Source organism: Rhipicephalus microplus, unplaced genomic scaffold, assembly GCF_043290135.1.
Source record: "Rhipicephalus microplus isolate Deutch F79 unplaced genomic scaffold, USDA_Rmic scaffold_327, whole genome shotgun sequence".
Taxonomy (NCBI): domain Eukaryota; kingdom Metazoa; phylum Arthropoda; class Arachnida; order Ixodida; family Ixodidae; genus Rhipicephalus; species Rhipicephalus microplus.
Window position 1 is genome coordinate 20,522 of NW_027464895.1, and position 24,143 is coordinate 44,664.

General features: G+C 46.9%; 1 protein-coding gene across 2 annotated transcripts in view; it reads left to right on the forward strand.

The window, feature by feature from the left end:
• LOC119162147 (uncharacterized) overlaps positions 1 to 24,143 on the forward strand; it is a 46,037-nt gene that overhangs the window by 17,992 nt on the left and 3,902 nt on the right. For both annotated transcript variants that reach the window (XM_075885804.1, XM_075885803.1), the window contains exons 4-6: positions 14,897 to 14,984; positions 15,067 to 15,164; positions 16,399 to 16,584. In XM_075885804.1, the coding sequence (XP_075741919.1) occupies positions 14,897 to 14,984; positions 15,067 to 15,164; positions 16,399 to 16,584 (372 nt within the window). The remainder of the gene's footprint in view (positions 1 to 14,896; positions 14,985 to 15,066; positions 15,165 to 16,398; positions 16,585 to 24,143) is intronic.

Here is a 24,143-nt window from a genome sequence, read left to right on the forward strand (position 1 = left end):
CAAGAAGATGTGGGGCGAATTATTCTGCATTGTAAAAATCATGACGTACCTCGAAAGAACCTTTTACAAGAACTCAATTCTGTGGATAAGCGACCTCCATTATTTGGAAAAATCTTTGTTGCATGGCCAAAAGGAAAGCTACAAGCCACTGCAGCGCCAGCAGTCGTTCACCTTATGGAGAAATCAGAAGTAGCTCAAAAGTACTAAACAAAAATGTATTTCGTCGCTGTTAACCGGAATGTTTCAAAGCAATAATTTTGTGTTTCACTACAATATTTTTGGGAAAACCTTTCTGAAAACAGTTCAGTACTTAAGCAACAAGATCACCTTAGACGTTTTATTGAACTTCCATGTTTTGTGCGAACACCTAAATTGGCGTGATTACTAGTGTTTTTACAAACTCTGTGCAGTGTGGACACATTTATGTGTGGTGTGGACACTCTGTATTGAAAAACGTGGACTCATTGGGTAAGCGTTGTGCTATGTGCATATGTATAGCCATGTGTTTGCTACAAAATATGCGATGTTGAATTTTGTGCAAGAGAAGAGGAGTAGCCGGTGCCACACATTGGCACCAACCTATCCTTATATACATTTATTTTTTAAAAAACGGGCCTCTAGCTTTTGCTTGCAAAAAAAAAGTTCTAGAATCGCCGCAAAGGCGAAGCAATGAATGCGATAGCAACAAATTTGAACGACACGTGAAAAACGGCAACCAGATCGAAACGTGCATCGCGCTGCTCAAGACGAAAAAACACACACAAAGAACACACACACAGAATGAGCACGAGCTAAAAACGTTCTCATCTCAACACCCAACGTGCCGCTCCAACTCACAAGACGCACAAAACATACACGCACAAGTATACACAGGATGAGCGCGAGCTAACTAGTGTCACAGTTGTTACTTCAATGCGTTTGAAAAGCGCGCTCTTTTCGCTAACGGAGGGGTTGCAGGAAGCGAAGTAAATTTCGTGCACCCTGTAACTTCATTGCAATTGTTCAGGTGAAAGCCAAAGACGTACAATTCTCGGCCACAACGGTAATAGCGCGCGCGCGCGCGTGCCCGGAGACCACGCACCATAAACGGCAAAGTACACGAGTGGACCGCCGAGCGCGCCCTTCGCGCCATCTCGCTGGAAAAAGCTAAAAACACGCTGATATTTTCTCCGAGACTGACATACAGTCAGCCGAAAATGGTGCAATAATTAGCTCGCGGTTACTACGGCGGAGGACGTCCGCTTTTGTGGCTCAGTTGGTAACACCGCGCGCTGTGAAGTAGAGGTCACTCGTTCGATTCCGCACGTTTGAAAATATTTTTCATGACTATTTTTCATCGTTATATATATATATATATATATATATATATATATATATATATATATATATATATATATATATATATATATATATGTATATATATACGGCAAGAATCTGCCGGCAGTGTCCACATATTGCTATCACCATAAATGCGAATGCCGCGGCTGGGACCTTATAAAACAATCATAATTTCTTCAGCCACAAAGGGTCTCGTATTAGCAGACTTGGTGCCCTAGGTTCTATACGAGGGACTATTGGTCAGCTGCCAGCTCGTAATAAGTTCCCGTGATACGTGACGCCACAGAGGCTAATAAAGAGTGTGCCACACTCGCCGCCATGGCACTGAGGGCGCTGACTGACACCCCCACATTTAAATTCGCCTATATACCCCAAAACGTGGCTGGGAAGGATAGCCGCCGTAATTGCTCGGTGGTAGAGAATCGAACGCGTTATTCGAATGTCGCAGGTTTGGTTCTTGCCCACGGCAAGTTACCTTTTCACCCACTTTTCTTTCTTCGCACTTACATTACAATTTGGCCTAATAACTTCTCTTACGTTTTACTTGGCATTATTGTCTGTTAGATCTCTCTATATATCGTCAATACACGGAAAAAGGCCTTACGTATACACTTCTTTCCGTTATATATATTATGAAGTCTTGGTAGTCTTGGCTGCGGCAGCGTTTATTTGAGGAAAGACCTCGCAAAACGAACGGGCAGAGCCAGCACACAGACGATGACGATGAAGATGACCCAGAGTGGCAAAGAGGGCAAAGAGACAAGCGGATGATGGTGATTGTGATTATGCAGGGATGAGGACGATGTAAGTTACAGATGCCCACACTAATTCCCCCCCACTTGAAAGCGGACACCCTGGCCGCCGTAAGTCAAAGTGATGGGGAACGTCGCGTGAAAGGTTTGATGCGACAAACATGGACAATCTCTGTGCTGCGGTAGCAGCGGTCTGTTGGGGCGACGAGTGGTGTCACACGATAATTAACCGGCGAAGTCTTTTCTAAAACAATGTATGGCCCGATGAAGCGTGGTTGGAATTTGTCACAGAGACCAGGAGTGCGAATAGGTGTCAAAAGCAGCACCTAGTCACCAGGTTGGAAACACACAACGCGGTGGGATTCGTCATAGATCATCTTCCGCTCGTGCTGTCTCGCTTCAGTATTGATGCGAGCCTGATGGCGAGACTGGGCCAGGCGGGAAATGTATTCTTCGCTAGAAGACTGACATGAATTCCCATGGCTGCTAAAGAAGGAGACGTCGAGAAAGGTAGTCGGGGTGCGTCCGTACACGAGGTAAAACGGTGAGTAGCAAGTTGTGCGCTGAACGGCGGTGTTGTAAGCGAATGTCAGGAATGGTAAAAGAGTGTCCCAGTTTTTGTGGTCGGGTTGGACGTAAACGGCTATCATGTCTGCAAGGGTTCGGTGAAATCTTTCTGTGAGACCATTTGTCTGAGGGTGGTAGCTTGAAGCTGTCTTGTGAGTAGTTCCAGATGCGCGCAGTACTTCATTTACAACTTGTGACAGGAACACTTTGCCGCGGTCACTAAGCAGTACACGAGGAGCCCCATGACGCAGTATTATTGCGTGAAGAATAAAGTCTGCAACTTCCACAGCTGAGCCTGTAATAACAGAGGAAGTCTCAGCGTAGCGTGTCAGGTGGTCCACGGCAGTCACTATCCATCGTTTGCCAGCAGATGTGACGGGGAGAGGCCCATAAAGGTCAACACCTACAACCTCCAACGGCATTGAAGGGCACGGAAGTGGCTGTAGAGGTCCAGCAGCTGCCGACGTAGGGAGTTTACGACGCTGGCATGGGTAGCAGGAACCGACGTACCGAGCTACACTAGAAGAAAGGCCAGGCCAGTAATAACGACATCGAATGCGGTCAAGAGTTTTTTGAAAACCAAGATGACCAGCAGTCAAGTCGTCGTGGAAGGCTTCGAGCACCTGAAGTCGAAGAGAGCGTGGCAGTACAGGAACCCAGCGCTGACCGTTAGGGTGGTAGACGTGGCGGTGGAGAACCCCATTGTCCAGCTTAAAGTGAAGGAGTTGACGACGGAGTCGCGCGTTTGGTGGATGAGAAACTCCCGAAAGGTGGTCCATGATGCGTCTGCAGTATGAATCGGACCGCTGGCGGGAGATAAATGTTGGCTCGTCGTCCGAAAAGGGTTGCGTTATTGATGCGAGCGTATGAACTTTGGTAGATGTGGCGGTTGAGTTCTCACCAACGCTCATATGGGTAGTTGGAAGCGGGCAACGAGATAAAGCATCGGCGTCTTGATGTTTTCTGCCTGACTTGTAGGTTATATCAAAGTCGTACTCCTGCAAGCGTAGTATCCACCGACCCAAGCGTCCGGACAAGTTCTTCAGTGTAGAAAGCCAGCATAAGGCATGGTGGTCCGTAACGATTGTGAAGTGACGCCCGTGGAGATAGGGACGGAACTTTTGGACGGACCAAACCACAGCCAAACACTCTTGCTCAGTTATAGTGTAGTTCTTTTCAGCAGCGGTGAGTACGCGACTGGCATATGCAATAACTTTCTCTAGGGAAGACTTGTCGCGTTGTAGAAGAACGGCTCCTATACCAAGGCCGCTAGCGTCGGTATGGAGGATAGTTGGTGCGGCTTCGTCAAAGTGGCAGAGCAGAGGTTCAGACGTGAGTGCCCGCTTCAACAGGTCGAATGCTGTTTGGCATTCTTGAGACCACAGAAAGGGGACGTTGGAAGAAAGTAGTTGGTGTAATGGAGCAGCAATAGAAGCGAAGTTCTGGATAAACCGGCGAAAATAGGAGGCGAGGCCAAGAAAGCTGCGAAGCTCCTTTGGTTTTTCGGGGCGCGGAAAGTGAAGGACTGCAGAAATCTTGTCAGGGTCGGGCCGGATGCCATCTTTGCTAACGACGTGCCCTAAGACCTTGATAGATTTGCTAGCGAAAGAGCATTTCTTCGTGTTTATTTGAAGCCCGGCGCCGGCAAGGCACGTCAAAACTTGATCCAATCGTTCTAGGTGCTCAGGAAACGTTGACGAAAAGATAATAATGTCCAGGTAGCAAAGGCAACTTTTCCATTTCAAGCCGCGCAGCACGGTATCTATCATGCGCTCAAAGGTCGCGGGTGCGTTGCAGAGCCCGAAAGGCATCACGTTGAATTAATATAGCCCGTCGGGGGTTGCGAATGCCGTTTTCTCCTTATCGTCTTCATGCATGGGGATCTGCCCGTACCCAGAACGCAAGTCGATGCTTGAAAAGAATTCCGCGCCTTGTTGGGAATCAAGGGCGTCGTCAATGCGTGGCATAGGGTACACGTCCTTGCGTGTGGTCTTATTGAGCGCCCGGTAGTCTACGCAAAACCGCACTGAGCCATCCTTTTTATTGACCAAAACAATAGGAGACGACCAAGGGCTAGATGAGGGACGGATGACTTCCCGTTTAAGCATGTCCGCAACGTTTTCTTCTATAATTTTTCTTTCAGTTAGAGACACGCGGTAGGGTCGGCGGCGTACAATAGATGTCCCAACAGTTTGAATTCGATGTGCTGTAGTATTAGTGCGGCCCAGCTTAGACGAGCAAATATCGAAAGAATTTGCATGTTTCTGTAACAATGCGAGCAACTGCTGCCTCTGTGAATATGTCAATTCGCTGCTGATAGTGGTGGTAAAGGCGGAGGAAGAAACATGCTCACCGAGGCAAGGTTCTTTGGATGCGATGGCCTGAAGTGGCGTGACGAGTACAGGCTCGAAGTCAGCAACACGGGCCACAGTAGTGCCCTGTGGCAGTAAGATCTTCTCCGGTGTAGAGTTGACAGCGGTGACAAGTGCCAAGCCATTGCAAAAACGAACGACACCGGACGGAAAAACTATACCTTTGCGAACACAAAGTGGTGACGGTGAGACCAATACATCCCCGTGATAGATGTCGTTGGACGTAATGGTGACAATTTGCTCTTGTAGTGGCGGGAGTTCGATGTCTTTCGCAGCAACCAGACGAAGTGGCTTCTGATTATCGTCGTCAAGCATGTAGTCAGTGTCAGCGAGGTGAACGACGCGTTGTCCACAACAAATCGCCGCGGAAGCAGATGATATAAAATCCCACCCTAAAATTAGTTGGTGAGAGCACCGGGACAGGACAGCAAACTGGACATGATGGCGGATGCCGTCGATGAAAACGCGCACAGTACAAAGCGCGGAAGGGCGAATGATGTTCCCCTGGGCAGCAACTAACGTAGGACCATCGTAAGGTGTCATTACTTTCCTTAAATGTTCACACAAATCAGCACGTATCACAGACAATGTCGCACTTGTATCCACCAAAGCATCGACTCGCACTCCTTCCACTTCCACAGAAACCATGTTACACGGGCCCGATGGAGGAATTTCAGTTCTGATTCCGAATTCAGTTTTTCCTCCACAAACTGCATCACTTAGTTTTCCGAATGAATATCAGAGGCGAATGAGGCGGGCCGAAGTGGAGAAGTGGAACGGCGGAAGGGCGAAGGCGAGCGGCGTCTCGTGTTTCGGCTGTTTCTTGGTGCAGTCGATGCAGGAGGAGATTGAGACCGGTGCGGGGGAGGGGAATAACGCCGACCTTGATAAGACGCCCCGTTGTACAAATCGCGTTCACGCACATCGTTCCGACGCTCATCTTGCTGGCGCTTCCGGCAGAAACGAGATATGTGGCCGCGATAACCACAGTAGTAGCATACAGGGCGAGACGAGCGCCACGGTGGGGAATAGAAGGCATTCGGGCCACTTGGAGATAGCGCGTTCAGGTGGGCCGAAGGGTCAGGGGGCACGGAATGGTAGTTCACAGGGGTAGCGGCAGCAACTGACGCGTAGGATGGACGTGGCAATGTCGCGTGGGCGTCGCTGGGAGGCACGGCAGCAACTTGAGGGTACGTGGCTATAGGGTGAGAAGCAGGTGGCTGTACGGGCGCAGAGCCAGTCAGGGTTGTAAGTTCCTCCCTGATGATGTCACGTAAGGGCATTCCCGAAGGCTGTGTAGGTCGCGGTGTAGGAGGTGTGAAGCCCATAGACCGCAATTCTTCGCGTATAATGTCCTGGATGAGGTCACGCAGATGGCCATCTGACGTGGAGTGGTGGTCGCCGATGTCTGGTTGAAGGCGGACGGAGTCCAGCGCATCAAGGCGCTGGCATGTCGCCACGACATCAGCGATGGTAGCTGGGTTTTGCACCGCGAGGGCATTAAAGGCAACAGGCCCAATGCCTTTCAATATGTGGCGTACTTTGTCCGATTCCGGCATGGATTTATTGACACGCCGGCAGAGTGCGAGGACATCCTCGATGTATGAAGTATACGATTCACCGGGATGTTGTCGGCGAGTATCGAGTGTCCTCTTCGCGACGGCGGATCGAATGTCTGGTGTCCCAAAGACGTGCCGCAGCTGCTGCTGGAAGGTAGGCCAGTCGGGTAAGTCAACGACATGGTTAAAATACCACGTCTTCGCGACTCCGACCAGATAAAAAGGCACGTAACGCAGTTTGGCGGCCTCGTCCCACCTATTAGCGGCACTTACGCGGTCGTAGTCATCAAGCCAGTCTTCTACGTCTTCTCCCCGAAGACCAGCGAAGAGCGGGGGTTCCCGCTGATGTCCGTGTATGTAAGTAGGAGGGGCAGCTTGCGGCGGTGCGTGGTTGATGACATCAGTGCCGGCGGGTTCGGTCTGGGACATGCTGCCTGACTGTGGGCGCAAGCGGCGGCCTGAACGAAGCTCCAGGGGGTATAGCGGGCTGCGGAAGGTCAGAGGACCGAAAATCCACCTCCACCACGTATGAAGTCTTGGTAGTCTTGGCTGCGGCAGCGTTTATTTGAGGAAAGACCTCGCAAAACGAACGGGCAGAGCCAGCACACAGACGATGACGATGAAGATGACCCAGAGTGGCAAAGAGGGCAAAGAGACAAGCGGATGATGGTGATTGTGATTATGCAGCAATGAGGACGATGTAAGTTACAAATGCCCACAATATATACGGGTGTGTGTGTATATTGTAGGCATTCATTATGCGCATCTACCATCTTTCTACTATCTTTGTTCATCATCATGAACGTTCGTCAAGCGTTTCTGTTCTTGCTGTGACTATTAGTCCAGAGCTGACCTCTTAACGGACAGTTGAGCTGCTTGCCTTGCCACAAAAGCATAGGAGATTGTTTGATGCTCATTCCTCATCTCTGGAACAGACATCCATTATTAGGCATCATATCCAGACGAATGGCACTTCCATCGTACGCCGTCCACCATATCGCATCTCTTCGTCCGAGCGTAAGGTCATTGAACAAAATGTAGCCGATATGCTGCAACGGAACATTATACGCCCCTCCGCGAGTCCTTGGTTATCCCCTGTTGTTTTAGTAAGGAAAAAAGATGGCTCTGTGTAATTTTGCGTGGCCTACAGAGCACTTATTAAGATTACCCACAAAGATGTTTACCCAATGCCGCACATAGACGATGCTTTTGGATTTACTGCAAGATGCCGAGCACTTCTCAAGCGTAGACCTGCGTTCGGGTTACTGGCAAATACCCATGCACGAGGGTGACAAAGAAAAGACAGCATTTTCAACACCAGATGGGCTGTACGAATTCAACGTCATGCCATTCGGCCTTTGCAATGCTCTAGCAACATTCGAGCGGATGATCGACACAGTTTTACGAGGCTTGAAATGGAAGACTTGCTTGTGCTATTTAGACGATATCGTTATTTTCTCGTCAACCTTCCCTCAGCACTTGCATCGACTGGACGAAGTTCTCACGTGCCTTGCAAACGCAGGCCTTCAGCTGAACACCAAGAAGTGCCGTTTTGCGAGCAAGACGATTAAAGTGTTAGGCCCCATCGTAAGCAAGGACGGTATTCATCCCGATCCGACAAGATTCCCGCTGTCCAACATTGCCCGCGTCCTGAAAAAGCCAAAGATTTGCGCAGTTTTCTCGGCCTCGCTTTTTATTTTCACCGATTCATTCGAGACTTCGCCTCAATAGCTTCACCATTGCACAAGTTGCTCGGATCAGGCGTCGACTTTGTGTGGTCTCCTGAATGTGAAGCGGGGTTTGCCCAACTGAAGTGTGCACTCACATCCAAACCAGTCTTCTGCCATTTCGACGAAACCGCGCCTACGCTCCTGCATGCAGACGCTAGTCGTCAAGGCATTGGTGGAATTCTCCTACAGCGAGACAAATCTTCACGTGAGAAAGTCATCGCATACGCGAGCCGTGTACTGACCCCTGCCGAAAAGAAATATACCATCACCGAACCGGAGCGCCCAGGGGTCGTATGGTCGATACAAAAGTTTCGACCTTATCTCCACGGCCGCCACTTTACTGTAGTTACGGACCATCACGCCTTGTGCTGGCTCTCGACAATCAAGAACTTGTCCGGCTACCTTGGTCGCTGAATTCTTCGCTTACAAGAATACGACTTCACGATTACATACAAGTCGGAAAACAAACATCAAGACGCCGACGAAATTCCGCGTTGCCCGCCCTCTTCGGAGCCACTTATTGAACCCGCCACTGCCGCACTCGAGAAGGTTTCGACCGTCTCTTCCCTACATGTTTCGTCCTTAGCTACTGTGGATCCAACTTCTCCAAGCGAGTGTGGTTTGTTGTTATCTCACCAACGTGCTGACCCTTACTGTCGCCGCATCATGGAGCGTCTTGACGGGACTTGCCGGCCCGCTAACGCCCGTCTTCGCCGACAGCTGACGCAATTCAAGCTCAACAACCACGTCCTGTACCGTCATATCTACCACCCTGATGGTCAACGCTGGGTGCCCATTCTACCTCGCCCTCTTCGGCTTCAAGTCCTCAAGACATATCACGACGACATGTCTGCTGGACACATGGGCTTCCAGAAAACGAATGACCGCATAAGATGGCACTACTACTGGCCGGGCTTGTCCACCTGTGTCACGAAGTACGTTGCCTCATGCACCCTTTGTCAGCGTCGCAAGCTACCTACATCAACTCGAAGTGGACAATTACAACGGCTCCCGTGTCCCTTGCAACCACTTGAGGTAGTTGGCGTTGTCCTGCATGGTCCGCTTCCTATGACTGTCACGGGCAATCGATGGATAGTTACAGCTGTCGACCACTTGACCCGCTACGCCGAAACAGCTCCCGTGCCTTCAGCATCAGCTTCGGAAGTGGCTGACTTCATCCTTCGAGCAATAATCCTTCGTCACAGAGCTCCTCGTGTAATCTTGAGCGACTGTAGAAGAGTATTTCTTTCAGAACTTGTCGAAGAAGTGCTCAAGGCATCCGGCACTACACACAAAACAAGCTCCAGTTACCATCCTCAGACGAACGGCCTGACTGAGCGCTTTCATCGTACACTGTCAGATATGATAGCGATGTATATCGAACCCAACCACAGAAACTGGGACACCATTTTGCCATTTGTCACTTTTGCGTATAATACCTCTGTACAGCGCACGACCGGTTACTCGCCGTTCTACCTCGTCCACGGTCACTTCCCCTCTTCTTTCCTCGATGTTTTGTTCTTCTCTGCGCCTGTTAAAGCATGTTCATATTCAAGTGGATAATAAGTGTCTCGTCTACTTCATTGCCGCCAGCTGGCTCGCATCAACACTGAAGCCAAGTAACAGCATCGCAAGGTTGAATATGATGCTTCTCATCGTGCCGTGTCCTTCAGCCCTGGCGACGAAGTCCTCCTTCTTACACCCATTTGCACTCCTGGCCTGTGCGAGAAGTTTCGATTACGTTTTATTGGCCCCTACACTGTCTTAGAGCAAACGTCTCCTGTGAATTATCGCGTGGCACCCATTCTTCTTCTGCAGGGCAGCAGAAATAGTCCACGTATCCCGCATGAAGTCTTTCATATGGCGTTCCTGTTCGCTTTAAACTGCGGCAAGAACTGCGGTCAGGATGACCACTTTCACGTGGGGGGTAAGTTAGTGTAGGCATTTATTAAGCCAATCTACTATCTTTACACATGTTCATCATCATGAGTGGTCGTCATCTTCGTCTGCTGTGGGGACTTGGCTTGCCCCTGAGTTCTGTGCCTTGGGTGTGGTTACTCCATCGTGTCTTCTGGGCCTAATAAAGGTTGCCTTCACCATAACATCACAACACACACACACACACACACACACACACACACACACACACACACACACACACACACACACACATATATACATGTATATATATATATAGGCAGGCATGGTGGTTGAGTGGCCGTAGCGTTGCATATAGTCCAGTAGAACCTCCGTGAGCGGTCACAACGTGGTTTATTTCGACGTTTCGGCATAGAGTCTGGCTTTCACAGGATTCACCTGATGAAGGCCACACTCTAGGCCGAAACGTCGAAATAAACCACGTTGTGACCGCTCACGGAGGATCTACTGGTATATCTATATATATATATATATATATATATATATATATATATATATATATATATATATATATATATATATATATATATAAGGAAATGGTATTTACTAACGTTTCGGCCGTGGCACGGCCTTCGTCAGAGTAAGTAGGTATGATACAATGCAGCCGCTTCTATAGGCTCACGTGATGAACTCTCGGTACAGCAGCTAGTAGGACAATCAAAGTAAAAAAATGGTAATCAGTGAGAACCTTGTGTTGACATGACTGACATGCGACGGGTGCATGAATACACAAGTTTCAAATTTCCTTGCGCATCGACGCGTGGGGCGCAGTATGGTTGGCAGGACATGTAAAAGAGCTCTGAAGTAAAGAAACCACGGTTGACTAATATACATATTAATATACACTAAAATATTTTACTAATCTAAGAAGTCGTGTTGTTGTCTAGTGGCTAAGGTACTTGGCTGCTGACCCGCAGGGCGCGGGTTCGAATCTCGGCTGCGGCGGCTGCATTTCTGATGGAGGTGGAAATGTTGTAGGCCCGTGTGCTCAGATTTGGGTGTACGTTAAAGAACCCCAGGTGGTCTAAATTTCCGGAGCCCTCCACTACGGCGTCTCTCATAATCATATAGTGGTTTTGGGACGTTAAACCCCACATATCAATCAATCAATCAAGTCGTGTTGTTATAGTGTGAGGCAGGTGAGCTTTCCTACGTTTTCATTGATACCTGAACGAATGGTGGTAAATTTGTGGATCAAGAAGGATTCCCTCTCTTCCCTATCGTGATTTGTCTTGAAACCGGACTGAATAATAGTGGCCCTGATTTTTTCGAAACCATGCCCAGGCATACTGACCTGCTTCGACAGCGGTAGATTAGGGAGGCTTACGGCTTGTGCACGGTGATTATTAAAACGAATATAAAGAACGTACACCATTGCACCACAACTTTACTGACAGAGAGCAACAAGCAATTGAATCCCTCGCTAGTCGCAATGACATAATTATAAAACCTGCAGATAGAGGAGGCGCCATTGTTGTAATGGACAGAAGCAAATATATCAGCGAAGGCTATAGGCAGCTCAGTGATGCATCATATTACAAGCGGCAAGATCATGACCCAACAAACGAGTTCAAAGATATTGTTCGTGATAGTTTGACTGTGCTCTTTAATGATAAAGAAATGAGCTATGGGACTCTGAAATCCCTAATACCGTTGAGCCCAGTAGCTGGCAGATTTTACCTTCTTCCCGAAATTCATAAGAGAGATAATCCCGGTAGACCGATAATTTCTGGAATTGGAACAGTGACTGAGAACCTTTCCCGTTATGTAGATAGCCTCATCAACACCATTCCGTCCAGCTTTTCTTCTTACATTAAAGATACCAATCACTTTCTATCAGATATTGTTGATCTACAGGTTTTCAAAATTCGTTTCTCGTTACATTAGATGTCACGTCACTATACACTAATATCCCTCACTCAGATGGCATCGAGGCAGTTATCTGCGCGTACAACGATTGCGACGCCGACAAACCAGTTTGCGCATCTACGTTAGCTACGTTGCTTAAGCTCATTCTTGAACTTAACAATTTCGAATTTTATGGGACACATTATGTTCAAGTTAGCGGTAAATCTATGGGCACAAGAATTGGACCAAACTACGCAGACATATTTATGGGGCTCCTTGAAAACAAATTTCTTGCAAATTGTGAATATAAGCCATTTTACTATAAGCGGTTCATCGACGACATTTCCCTAATATGGCACCATAGTGAATCGCAACTTCTTTCTTTCATAGCAGATCTTAACAACGCTCATCCGGCGATTTCTTTTTCGCACTCGTATTCACCTGTGAACATAAGCTTCCTTGATGTCATGGTCACTCTACGTAACGGGAAGCTGATAACTAATCTTTACAGGAAACCCACGGATAGGCAGCAATATCTTCACTTTAGTAGTAGTCACGTGAAACACAATAAAACTAGTAATCCCTACAGCCAAGCAGTCCGTTTTAAAAGAATATGCTCTGATAGCAGCGAATTTTCCCGCCACTGCGAATATTTTCGGAGCGCGCTCGAAAAACAGAGCTATCCGGCCAGCATAATCACAGACGCCATAAAACATGCAGAAGAGCTCAATCGTTCAGACCTGCTGAGTACTAACAAAAGACCCAAAGATTGTTCGCGGACCAATCTAATTTTGACACATGCGGCCTCTGCTCCAAATGTGAACCATATCTTAAAGAAACATTTCAACATTTTAATACAGAGTGAGCGGCTCAAAGGAATCTTTACAGAACAACCACGCGTGGTCTACCGACGATCGCGGAACCTTCGTGATTTACTAACCTCATCTAAAACCACGTGTTCACATCATGAAGGCTGTCATCCCTGCAACAAACCACGTTTCAAATTGTGCGCGCACATGACGACTTCTAAAACAGTTTTAAGTACATCGTCCAGTTTTTCTTTAAATATAAATGGGAAAAACACGTGTGATAGTATCAACGTCATCTATCTTCTCGAGTGTTCAACATGCGGAGCTCAGTACATAGGTCAAACAGAGACAAGTTTCAGAATTCGTTTTAATAATCACCGTGCACATGCCGTAAGCCTCTCTAATCTACCGCTGTCGAAGTACGTCAGTATGCCTGGCCATGGTTTCGACAAAATTAGGGCCACTATTATTCAGTCCGGTTTCAAGACAAATCACGATAGGGAAGTGAGGGAATCCTTCTTGATTCACAAATTAAACGCCATTCGTTCAGGTATCAATTAAAACGTAAGAAAGCTCACTTGCCTCACACTATAAGAACACGATTTCTTAGATTAGTAAAATATTTTAGTGTATATTAAAATGTATATTAGTCAACCGTGGTTTCTTTACTTCAGAGCTCTTTTACATGTCCTGCCAACCATACTGTGCCCCACGTGTTGATGCGCAAGGAAATTCGAAACTTGTGTATTCATGCACCCGTCGCATGTCAGTTATGTCAACACAAGGTTCTGACAGATTACCATTTTTTTACTTTGATTGTCCTAGCTGCTGTACCGAGAGTTCATCACGTGAGCCTATAAAAGCGGCTGCATTGTATCATACCTACTTACTCTGACGAAGGCCGTGCCACGGCCGAAACGTTAGTAAATACAATTTCCTTTTCAAATGTGCTATCTGCAAGTTCATTCAATATATATATATATATATATATATATATATATATATATATATATATATATATATATATATATATACATATATATATATAAGCATGACGGCGTCGACGTCAGGTGACGCTGACGGCAAGAACCAGCCGGGAGTGTCCATATAATTGCTACCACCATGAATGCAAATGCCGCGGCTGGGGCCTCATGAAACAGCCATAATTTCTTCAGCCACGAAGAAATTATTAAGAACGCATCGTCATCGTAACGAGCACGAAGACCACTACAAAAAATTGCAGGCTAATCGCGCCGTGAACCAAAAACTCTGATTGGAGGAAATGTTACCTTAAGCGTCCTGTTTTCAATCTCTGCAAGTCTTAATTAACGAACGAAGGGACACTGAAACGCAGACGTGAGGATTTAAGTTGAATTGTTATCGGTATAGTGTACAATAGGTATAAAGACATGGTTAACACACAAAAAATTCAGTGTGATCTTCAGTAGAGTCATATCTAAAGGGCGAGGGCATCTTTGCAACAGACATGCTGAATGACGCAGCGCTCTTGCATGGTGAATTCAGTGGAAAATGAATAATTAAATATGTTAGTATAAAACAGGTGCACGAATAACTATTTCACATATCAGAGAAAAGTGGGAATCGCATCATCTCTGTATTCTTGGCTGTGCTATAGCCGACTGATGGTGAATCCGGCAACAAGAATTATCGATGGGACGGAGCCCAATGTTGTATAGTCAAGATGAATTAGAACACCCAGTTAAATATCAAATGGAGCATCTTATGACCATAGATACATGTACTCGACAATAGTAAAAATAAAATAGGAAGATGTCCTCACGGCACCTTGGTGCGATGACCACCGAGCAGTATATACCATGTCGAAAACAAAACATTGGACTGCATCTATTTATTGCTTTTCGGTAACGAACGTGTGTGTTCCTACGCACCAGCATACTCGGTGTGTGCAGAATACAGTGATGAGATCGTAATCGTCGCTATATCGTTTTTCGTTCAATGCAGTCATGATGTCATACGGAGTGAATGCCACAGTTCGAGGGTGCAGAACAGATGATCCGAAATCATTAACGCTACTCCAGACATGTTCCATGTAAGTTCATCAATTGCCTCGCTGAATATTGTGTGATGTTCTGCATTTATTAACTACAATATACCTCATTCACCTTTTTCAGTGCACTGTTATGCTGTCTAGCACTACTTGTATGCGCTGGAACAATCGCAGAATGGTATTTGAAGCCGTCAGGTACTACAAAACCAAATAAACAAACTGGTAAGTACCCAGCAGTCAGACACAAAAAGAATTCTAAGAGTTTTCTGTTTATTACACCGCTGTTGTAGAAATTGTTCACACAATCAAGAGAAGAAACTCCAAGAACCTACTTTTTCAGTTATGCGGTAAGCAGAATTAATAAAAAAAGTTAATTACTATAGTACTTGCAACTTTGAGCTACCTGGTAGCCACTCATGCATGTGAAGTGATGCTTGAAAGTTCGAATGAAGAAAAAAGAAGGAAACGCCACTGACGACGACGCAAACAACAACAATTACCTCCAGCCTTAGCATTAACGCTTCTCTCGGTCATTTCTTGCACTGCGACAGATAACTTCCACAAGAAGTGCCACTAGGTTTACCAATACAACACTAAGGAGAAATGTCTACCGTTCTGAGTTGTGACTCGCTAGCATCACAAGATTCAAACGTACTCTAGGAACAAAGGCATTGCCCTGCTGAGTTTGCAGTAATTGGTTTATTTTCGCACGAACACAGAAATGCTTAGTACCTATGTTTAGTCGGAGTTCTTTAATCATACCAATTGTGAAACAATGTTCCGAAAGCTGGACATGCGCGTGGCCGATTTGACGAGAGCCTGGAGATTGTCGCGCCATCGGATAGCGCTGATACAAAACACTGGATAGCCACGGCGTGGTTCTGCATACGCTTCTTGCAAGCTTCTCAGCGCCGCACGTAGCACTGGCATCGTCGCAAACGTTCATTAGTCTAGTTCTTTGGTCAACAAATGACACGATAATCAACAGACCTCCACGATGTCGGCCACTGGTGTTTCCGGGTTTTGATATATGGAGAATATGGGGAGTTTAACTACTATGATTGAATAACTCTAAATTTTGCTATGCATTGAAGGAGCCCGTAAGCGTTCAAACCTTATTGCTACCTAGTTTCCCACAAAGGTGCACGTGCCTCGTAATTATATGGTCTTTAACTTGTCGGATAATAGGAATCGGGGCTATATAATTGCAATAGAGCTATTTGCTAGTGATTTATTTTGATGCACAAGAATTTAATGTGAACCTGCCAGCATGTGATGAAAACATAGGAATATATTGCTAAAGCAACCCCTTTCCCCTATGTAATCATCTATGACAAACCTAATCCTATTGTGTGTCTAGAATTTTCTTCACCACATCACTGTTCAGCTAGTTGCTCATGCGATCTGTGCTTAAAAACACAAGACATCGGTTCAGAAGATTTTTTTTCTTTTTCAGCAACTGCCCCCGTCACGGTTTTGTGTTGGTTCTCTGTCATTTCCAATACTCAACGCCTCTTCGACGTCCGCAAATATGAAGGAACACCGCGCCAAAATTTACTCTTCTTCAGTGGAGCCAAACTGATCCTGTGCTTCTGGGTAGTCTTCTTTCACTCTTACACGCTGATTCAACCAGAGTTTTATCGTAAGCAGTTTTTTTTGCTCTTACCTTGAGATCAATCTGGGCCCAGGGGAGTTGCCGTGCTCGTCTCAGATGCCCCAATACCTGTTCGTTTTTCGAGCGGCTCCCACTGCTGCGGTAGTGGTCCAAACAATAGAAAAATTTTGCTATCGACAGCAGTGTGTGAATGATTAGAGGTAATGTGTCAGCCACGGTCACTGACGAAAAATTCAGCACCTCAATTCAAATCTATAATTTAATATTCACTGACTAATGCTTGAACAGCGACAACAGATCAATGTTATTAAGGATATGCAGTTTGTTCTTCCTGCATACAAATGTACGCTCGCATTTTAAACTGTGTTCTCTCTTTTTTTATTTCTACCTACATGAAATGTCTAAGTGAAAGTTGGTACAAACGTCAATATGTGAGAAAGTGCAAATACAAGGGAACAGTTTCCGTTCTGTTCAGTTATACAAGGGTTTTTCAAGATCGACCGATGTAGCATGCAGGTAAATATATGTATATGTAGTGGTTCTTATGGTTCGTAAAGCAGGACTACTCAACGGCCGCAGTTACCTCACCCTTTTTTTCATGTTTGGTACTGGGATCCATTACGTTCTTCACATATAGTTTCTCGTGACTGATAATCTTCTCAACAAAGCACATTTCGTTAGTTTGGCTATTCGTAGACCCTTGAGGTCACCAACATTGAATAACATGTCACAGTTTATGCATTTGCGTCAATATTAATTACGTCGAATTCGAACCTGGCAGCCTACAGAGTTCCGCATGACGACACGCCATTCGAGGTCACAGTGGGCATACAAGCAAAATAAATCGAAGTTTTCAAGGCGAGTGAAAGTTGAATTCGTATACGGTCATTGTCAGTGCTACTGTGACACCACCTGGCTTGTAAGATGAAGCACTGCGAATACATTCAATGAAATATAAAAGATTGAGAGTGTGAAAGAAAGATTTCTAGAACTAGAATACGCAGGCGTCAATCTGTTAGTTTTCCAATTTCCTCATGTTCTAGAATTGCGTCACGATTGAGTGCCTCAGAGCACTATTTCACGGCAGCATTGACGAACTCATTATTCCACAGTTCGAGGATTAGACTAAGTAGCAGCACATTAAAGATATCGTACATGTAGTTAACGAGGTTGCCTTACTTCGAAACACCGTATATATATTGAATGTGTCAATAAATCATCCTTCGTAGCATATAAGACTGGTTGCTTGATGGTTTATGGACCACGCTTCTTTCTGCAACGATGGCTGGTAATTCGGAACCAACACTCTACAGATTCTAGCCACCACTATAACGTAAACGAAATGGCAGCACATGATTCTTCATTTAGTAAACATGGTTCTTGGAGCACTAAACTATACGAACACACGAAGCACCGAAAACATAAACAAGTCAAATGGCGTAGATCTTAACCCGTTTTGCAATGCCTGAGCTTTGTGTGAGTTGTATTTCTGTACGTTGCCCCACCGCAGCAGCCTAGTGGCTATGGTACTCACCTGCTGACCCGCAGGTTGCGAGATCGACTCCCGGCTGCGGCGGCTGAATTTTCGATGAAAGCGAAAATGCCATAGGCCAGTGTGCTCAAATTTGGGTGCACGTAAAAAACCCCAGATGGTCAAAATTTCCGGAGCCCTCCAATATGGCGTCTCTCGTAATCATATGGTGGTTTTGGGATGTCAAACCCCACACATCAAATAAATCAATTTATGTAAGTTATTATACGGGAGAGGAGTGGCAATATGGAAACCCCTTAACTTCTGGCACAGCACTATATATAAATAAAATGTCCCACTTTTGCCACTGAAACATTGATAGCAGATCCTGATAGTTACTTAGCGGCTACGGTTTGGAACTGTCATGCTCAAGCAGGTGATTTCGATTTCCGACCCCGATAGACGAATTTAGAAAAAGGAGGGGGAGGCGAAAGGTGAAGACACCTGTGAAGTGTTATGCCACAGACATTTTCCTCGTTCGGGAGCACGTCTCACGAGATCGAGCGCTGTTCCGACGAACTGTCTCCCCCCTCCCAGCGTCGCCTTCCGTGCAGGAGAACCATGCAGTTCCGGGGATAACGTCGCTTCCTCCGCCGAACCACCTTGCAGTTCCGGGTATGGCTGCGTCTCCTCAGCCGAGCCACTGTGCCGTTCCAGGGAACTGGTCCGCAGAAGAGTCCAAAAACGCTATTTAAGGCCGTGCCGGCCCCATGTTTGGAGGATTCGCCCCAGCCGACGTTAACGTGCTGGCCGGCTCTGTACAAACAACAACCTGCTACAGTAAACGCTCCTTCTTGTTGCTGTTTTCAAAACGGATTGCCTCCCTGCTTCGCCTTCGGGCAAAGGCTTCAGCGAAGTCCGCTCGACGGTTCGCCGCTCTTCGCCACCGCTACCATCGCGACACAGCAAATTCGTAACAGTGGTTGGCAGCTTCGGGATACGCTTCCCCTGACCCCAACGTTTTGCTGCTCTGGGACCCGCTACCCCGATATCCTACGTTTGGCAAGTCTGATCGAATCTCTGAGCACGAGGGCGACCGCCGTGATAGCGTTTGGCTACGCTGTGATACGCTACCCTACGTTCGGCACGCTGGATCGGACCCCTGGAAGCTCGAGCACGACCGACGTGATATTAGCGTTTGAATACGCTGGGATACGCTACCACTGTTCTCATCGTTCGGCAAGCTGAGACAAGCTACCCCGGACCTCAACGTTGGCAAGTTCGACCAGATCCCTGCAGGCCTGACGACACCCACGGCACTGTTCGAAGGCAGCCACCAGTTGGACCATCGTCGGCTACTTTGGTTGGGTGAGTGCCCAACGTTTACTGTTCATTTTGCCAGACCACTGTAGCACAGGCAGATGATAGGAGAGTGTTTTGTTTTGTTTTGTTGGTTATAATTTATTATTCACGTGCTTTATACCATGAGATTAGTTTAAGAGTACGGTGAATATCAGTAGCAGAGCATCATGAGGGACGAGATCGCGATGGAGCAATACCTTGTGGAGGACCTCCTCGAAATTTGTGGAGCCATGGGGATTTCTGCCGGGTCCGCTAAAACGAAGGAAGCGATTCTCGAGGTAATGCGGGCAGAAAATGTGATTGCCGATGAGGCTGACGAGTTTTGGGAGCGCATTTGTGAGCAAAAGCAGAAGGCCGAGCAAAGCCGCGAAGAGCTCGAAGCTCAAAGGCACGAAAAATGGAAGGCCGAGGAAAGTCGCAAAAGGAGAGAGCATGCACTCAAAATGAGCGAGCTTGATCGTAAAATTCAAGCACTTAAGTGACAGCAAGCGGAACGCCAGCTCCACAACTTTCAGACAGGCGAGAACATTGCGCATTTTCTTGATGATTTTGAAGTTGTATGCTGTAATGTGGGTGTTATCCGCGACCTTTGGGTGGAGAAGCTCGCCACGCTGTTGCCGCGCAAGATCGTGCATGTTTTGAATTGCTTACCCTTCGAGGAAGCAGGAGACTTCAGTCATGCTAGATATGCTTTGATTAAATATTTTTTTTCATTTCAAGTCCTGCTGGAAGTCAGAGCGATAGTAACAGCGCTGAAGCATGTGGTAAGGCGCTAAAGGTAGACGCCCGCCGAAAAGAGCGAGAGGACGAGGCACGTCGTGGAGCGCTGGAAGACGACGCGCGCAGTAAAGTGATGAGAGCCCGTCGCGCAGCGCTTGAGGAGGAGGAAAATCGCGAGGCATTTGACGTTGAGGCCCGTCACAAGGTGCAAGGCACCGAAGTGCGTCGGAGAGAGCCAGACGCTGAGGTGCATCTCAAGGAGTTAGGAGCCGAGGCCCATCGCATAGCTAAGGACGCGGAGGTGCACCGTAAAGCGCTGGAGATGGGGCCGCTTGGGCGAGCACGTGATCAGGATAAATTGCGTCAAAGTGAGCACGAGGCTGACTACGAAGGCCTGGGAACAAGGGCTATCTTTGAAAGGGAGAGACCCTTACAAACTGAAGAGAAACTTTCGGGCGAGATGTTTAACTTTAAAAGCATCGGGACTCCCGTTCTGTCACAGGCAGAGACAGCTAGCATCGGGCCCGAGGAAAAGCTAGGTAACCAATATGGAGCTTTGTCTCCACAAAGTGAAGGCAGCGTACTTTATAGTATGAATGCCAGTGCTATGAGCACGGTGATAAGTTTCGTTGGGAAGAGTCACCGTTGCAAATATAAGGCGAAGTCGAATAACGCCAAGCGCGGGAAAGTGGCTGAACGCCATGGCTCTCAAGATGCCATACTCAATGTCAGGGCTGAAGTCGGGACAAAGCGCAATAAAAGAAGGTTGAAGTTCAGGCCACTGCTAAGATCTAGGTCAAACGCAAAGCGCGTCGCAAAGAAAGGAACTTCAGCAAAATTCCGAAGCCGAAATCACCGCCTGGACTCATCCTTTTCTCTGCCGCGTAGATGCAAGCAAGTGGGGAAACGTTGCGAGCGCTTGGGCAGTAACACAAGCGGTTGTTCCCCACCGTGGCGAAAGGGTCACTGGTCGAACAGGTGGCGTAAACGATCCAGTGCAGATGCCCCTTTCTTCGAGTTCAGCGGCTGCGGGTCAAAAGTCGCTGCTACTGAGTTCGGCGAACAGGTTGGTTCATCGTCCACACAACCACAACCCTCGAAAGCTGTGGAATGCGCGACTCCCCAGAGTTCGTCTGAGAGAGTGCTGCCTTGCCAATACGAAGAGTGTATTCTGTGCTTAGCTTTGAGAATTATTTTTCTATTGTGTCGTCTGCCATTGAGCAATGAATGCATCTGAACTTTTGTAAGTTTTTTTTCCTTCTCATTGGAGAAGCAGGCATTGATATGTTTGTTCGATTAAATTTGTTGTCATAATATTTCAAAAAGTAACAGTTTGCGTGTTTTATTTTAACAAAGAAGGCTGAGTAAAAGCCCAATTGTTTGAAGTAACATCTGCGTTTGGCATTAGGTGTATTATGCGCGTCAGTGTAGGTCATCTTTTAACTTTGTTTTGTATAACGCACGTGAGTTTGAGTTTCATCCATAGTTTCTTACTTTTCAAGCATGTTTTATCTTGTTTTGATCCTCATTGGCTGCGCGCATTGAAGAGAGAACTTGTAGGAGGACGAAATTTGTTAAGTTGACAAACTTATGCTTGCAGGCGACGCAAATGTGCGTGATTCGGTAGTTCTTGGTAATCTAAACTGTAGATTCAGGGCCAAATCGAGTCAACCTCAGCAGCTTTGATCGTCCCCAATCTGCCCGGGTCACAATCGAGAATCGCTCACGAAAACAAAATTTTATTTGGTTTAGCAGTGTCCTGCACTGTAAAGGAGTGTCGGCATTGTGTATTCCTCCCGAGATTCGTTGCTCGTGATGCTATTTGTTTGCCCAGCGTAATCTCGAGGAAACGTTTGGTTTCTGCTGGTCTGGCAATTTGATCAGCATTTGGAGGGTGCTTGCTTTGGCCAGAGTGGTTTGGCTTTGTGTTCGACTCCGTCGTTCCAGTGAAACTCCGCAGGCCTATGACAGTCTCAACGGGCAAAGAGAGCGGAACAGCTACCGACATTGAACCAGCATACCTCCTTCTGAGCCGCGCTGATGGCTCAAAACTCCAGATGTATTGTCTGGCGGCGGGGGTGCTGTTATGCCACAGACATTTTCCTCGTTCGGGAGCACGTCTCACGAGATCGAGCGCTGTTCCGACGAACTGTCTCCCCCCTCCCAGCGCCGCCTTCCGTGCAGGAGAACCATGCAGTTCCGGGGATAACGTCGCTTCCTCCGCCGAACCACTTTGCAGTTCCGGGTATGGCTGCGTCTCCTCAGCCGAGCCACTGTGCCGTTCCGGGGAACTGGTCTCGCAGAAGAGTCCGAAAACGCTATTTAAGGCCGAGCCGGCCCTATGTTAGGGGATTTTTGCCCCAGCCGACGTTGTCGTGCTGGCCGGCTCTGTACAAACGACAACCTGCTACAGTAAACGCTCCTTCTTATTGCTCTTTTCAAAACGGATTGCCTCCCTGCTTCGCATTCGGGCAAAGGCTTCAGCGAAGTCCGCTCGACGGCTCGCCGCTCTTCGCCACCGCTACCATCGCAACACAGCAAATTCGTAACAGAAGAAAGACACTTAAGTACACATGCACAGGCTTTCTTTTGGGGGACATACGCAGAGCAAATCTCACGTGCGGGATGGCTATAGTGCCTGCGAGCTGCACCGGTTCAAGAAAGAAATAAACGAAAAGAAAAAAAATAGGAACATGCTCAAGTTTGAACGCTGGGCCGAAGTGCTGCCTGTTGCTTCTTTATGCGAGAAAAATTTTCACCCAGGCTATGGTTTTTAGGTTGCTTCAGCATCTTGCCTTGAGAAAGCACCCGCATTGCTGTTTTCTCAGTTCTCGTTGTTCGCGCTGCGTATTCATTACACTGAAGCTCAACCAACATGTTCAAATTAACACCGTATATGACATATTGACAAAATTAAACAACGCTTGAAATATTATTACTTCTTTACACGTAGTGAATGACGCCTGGAAGAGTGTTTACAGAGATGCAAAAGAGAAAAAAATACTAGGTCAGTTGTGTTAACACACTATATTCTGCAATACGAAATCTATTGCGGCTGGAAGACGTGGCTGGAAGAAACATACGAAGGAAAATAAAGGTTTCTATACCACATTGACGTTTCCGCAATAACTCTTAGCGATGCCACATATTTTTAATTTTAAATCAGCTCAGAACTAGAAAACACTTTACCGGTAAAAAGTGATGACATTCCTTTCTGAGAGAGTTAGAAAGCTCACGTATCAAGTTTCAGGCAATAATATTGAACTAATGTGGCCTACCAAAAAAAAAACTTTGAAGAACGGAATATTTAGAGCGAAATTCAGAACTGAAGCGTTTATCATCATTCGCTTGTCTAATAATGAACACTTGATTTTGATATTATTGACGATACAGTTCCTAAAGAACAATTCATAAGTTTACAAATATCTTTAATGCTTCGCGTTAGGGTTCCTTGAAAAATGTTTATTCACAGTTATATCACGTGATGATGTTTTGCTCCTATCTTTGGTGTGTAGAACCTGGAAATAAAAAAAGGACAATCTCCCCGAATGGAACCCTGATGGGATTCGAAGCAGCAGCGGTGCGCACGCCGTTTGCCAGGCTGAAAAGGGTATCGGCCAAGGTGCTGAACTAGGGTTTGAAGCGAAACTCGGTGTAGCCTTTACTCGACTTAACGTTTCTCTGAGACACTAAGTTACCCCCGTATTCTAGAACGTCCCGTCACTCAACGCTTCACCTTCACTTGAGAAAGCCGATGGGAGCGCCGTCTCTAGGCACGGAAAGTCACTGCATATCAGCAATAATCTGCTGCGATTCTTGAGTAGCGCAGCGTCATTTTCAGCCGTGCGGTGGCGCAGTGTTCAACTCTGTCAAGTGAAGGGAGGAAGTCGAGTGGAAGAGCGTTTGTGAATACGGGGGTAAGACACGGGAGGCGGGTTCACTTTCGTGTAAGTTTCATAGCAGATAAATGAACCGAAAGAGTGTTGCCACTCGACGTGCTGTCGAGCGTTGCGGGTGGTGGAGAGGGTGAAGC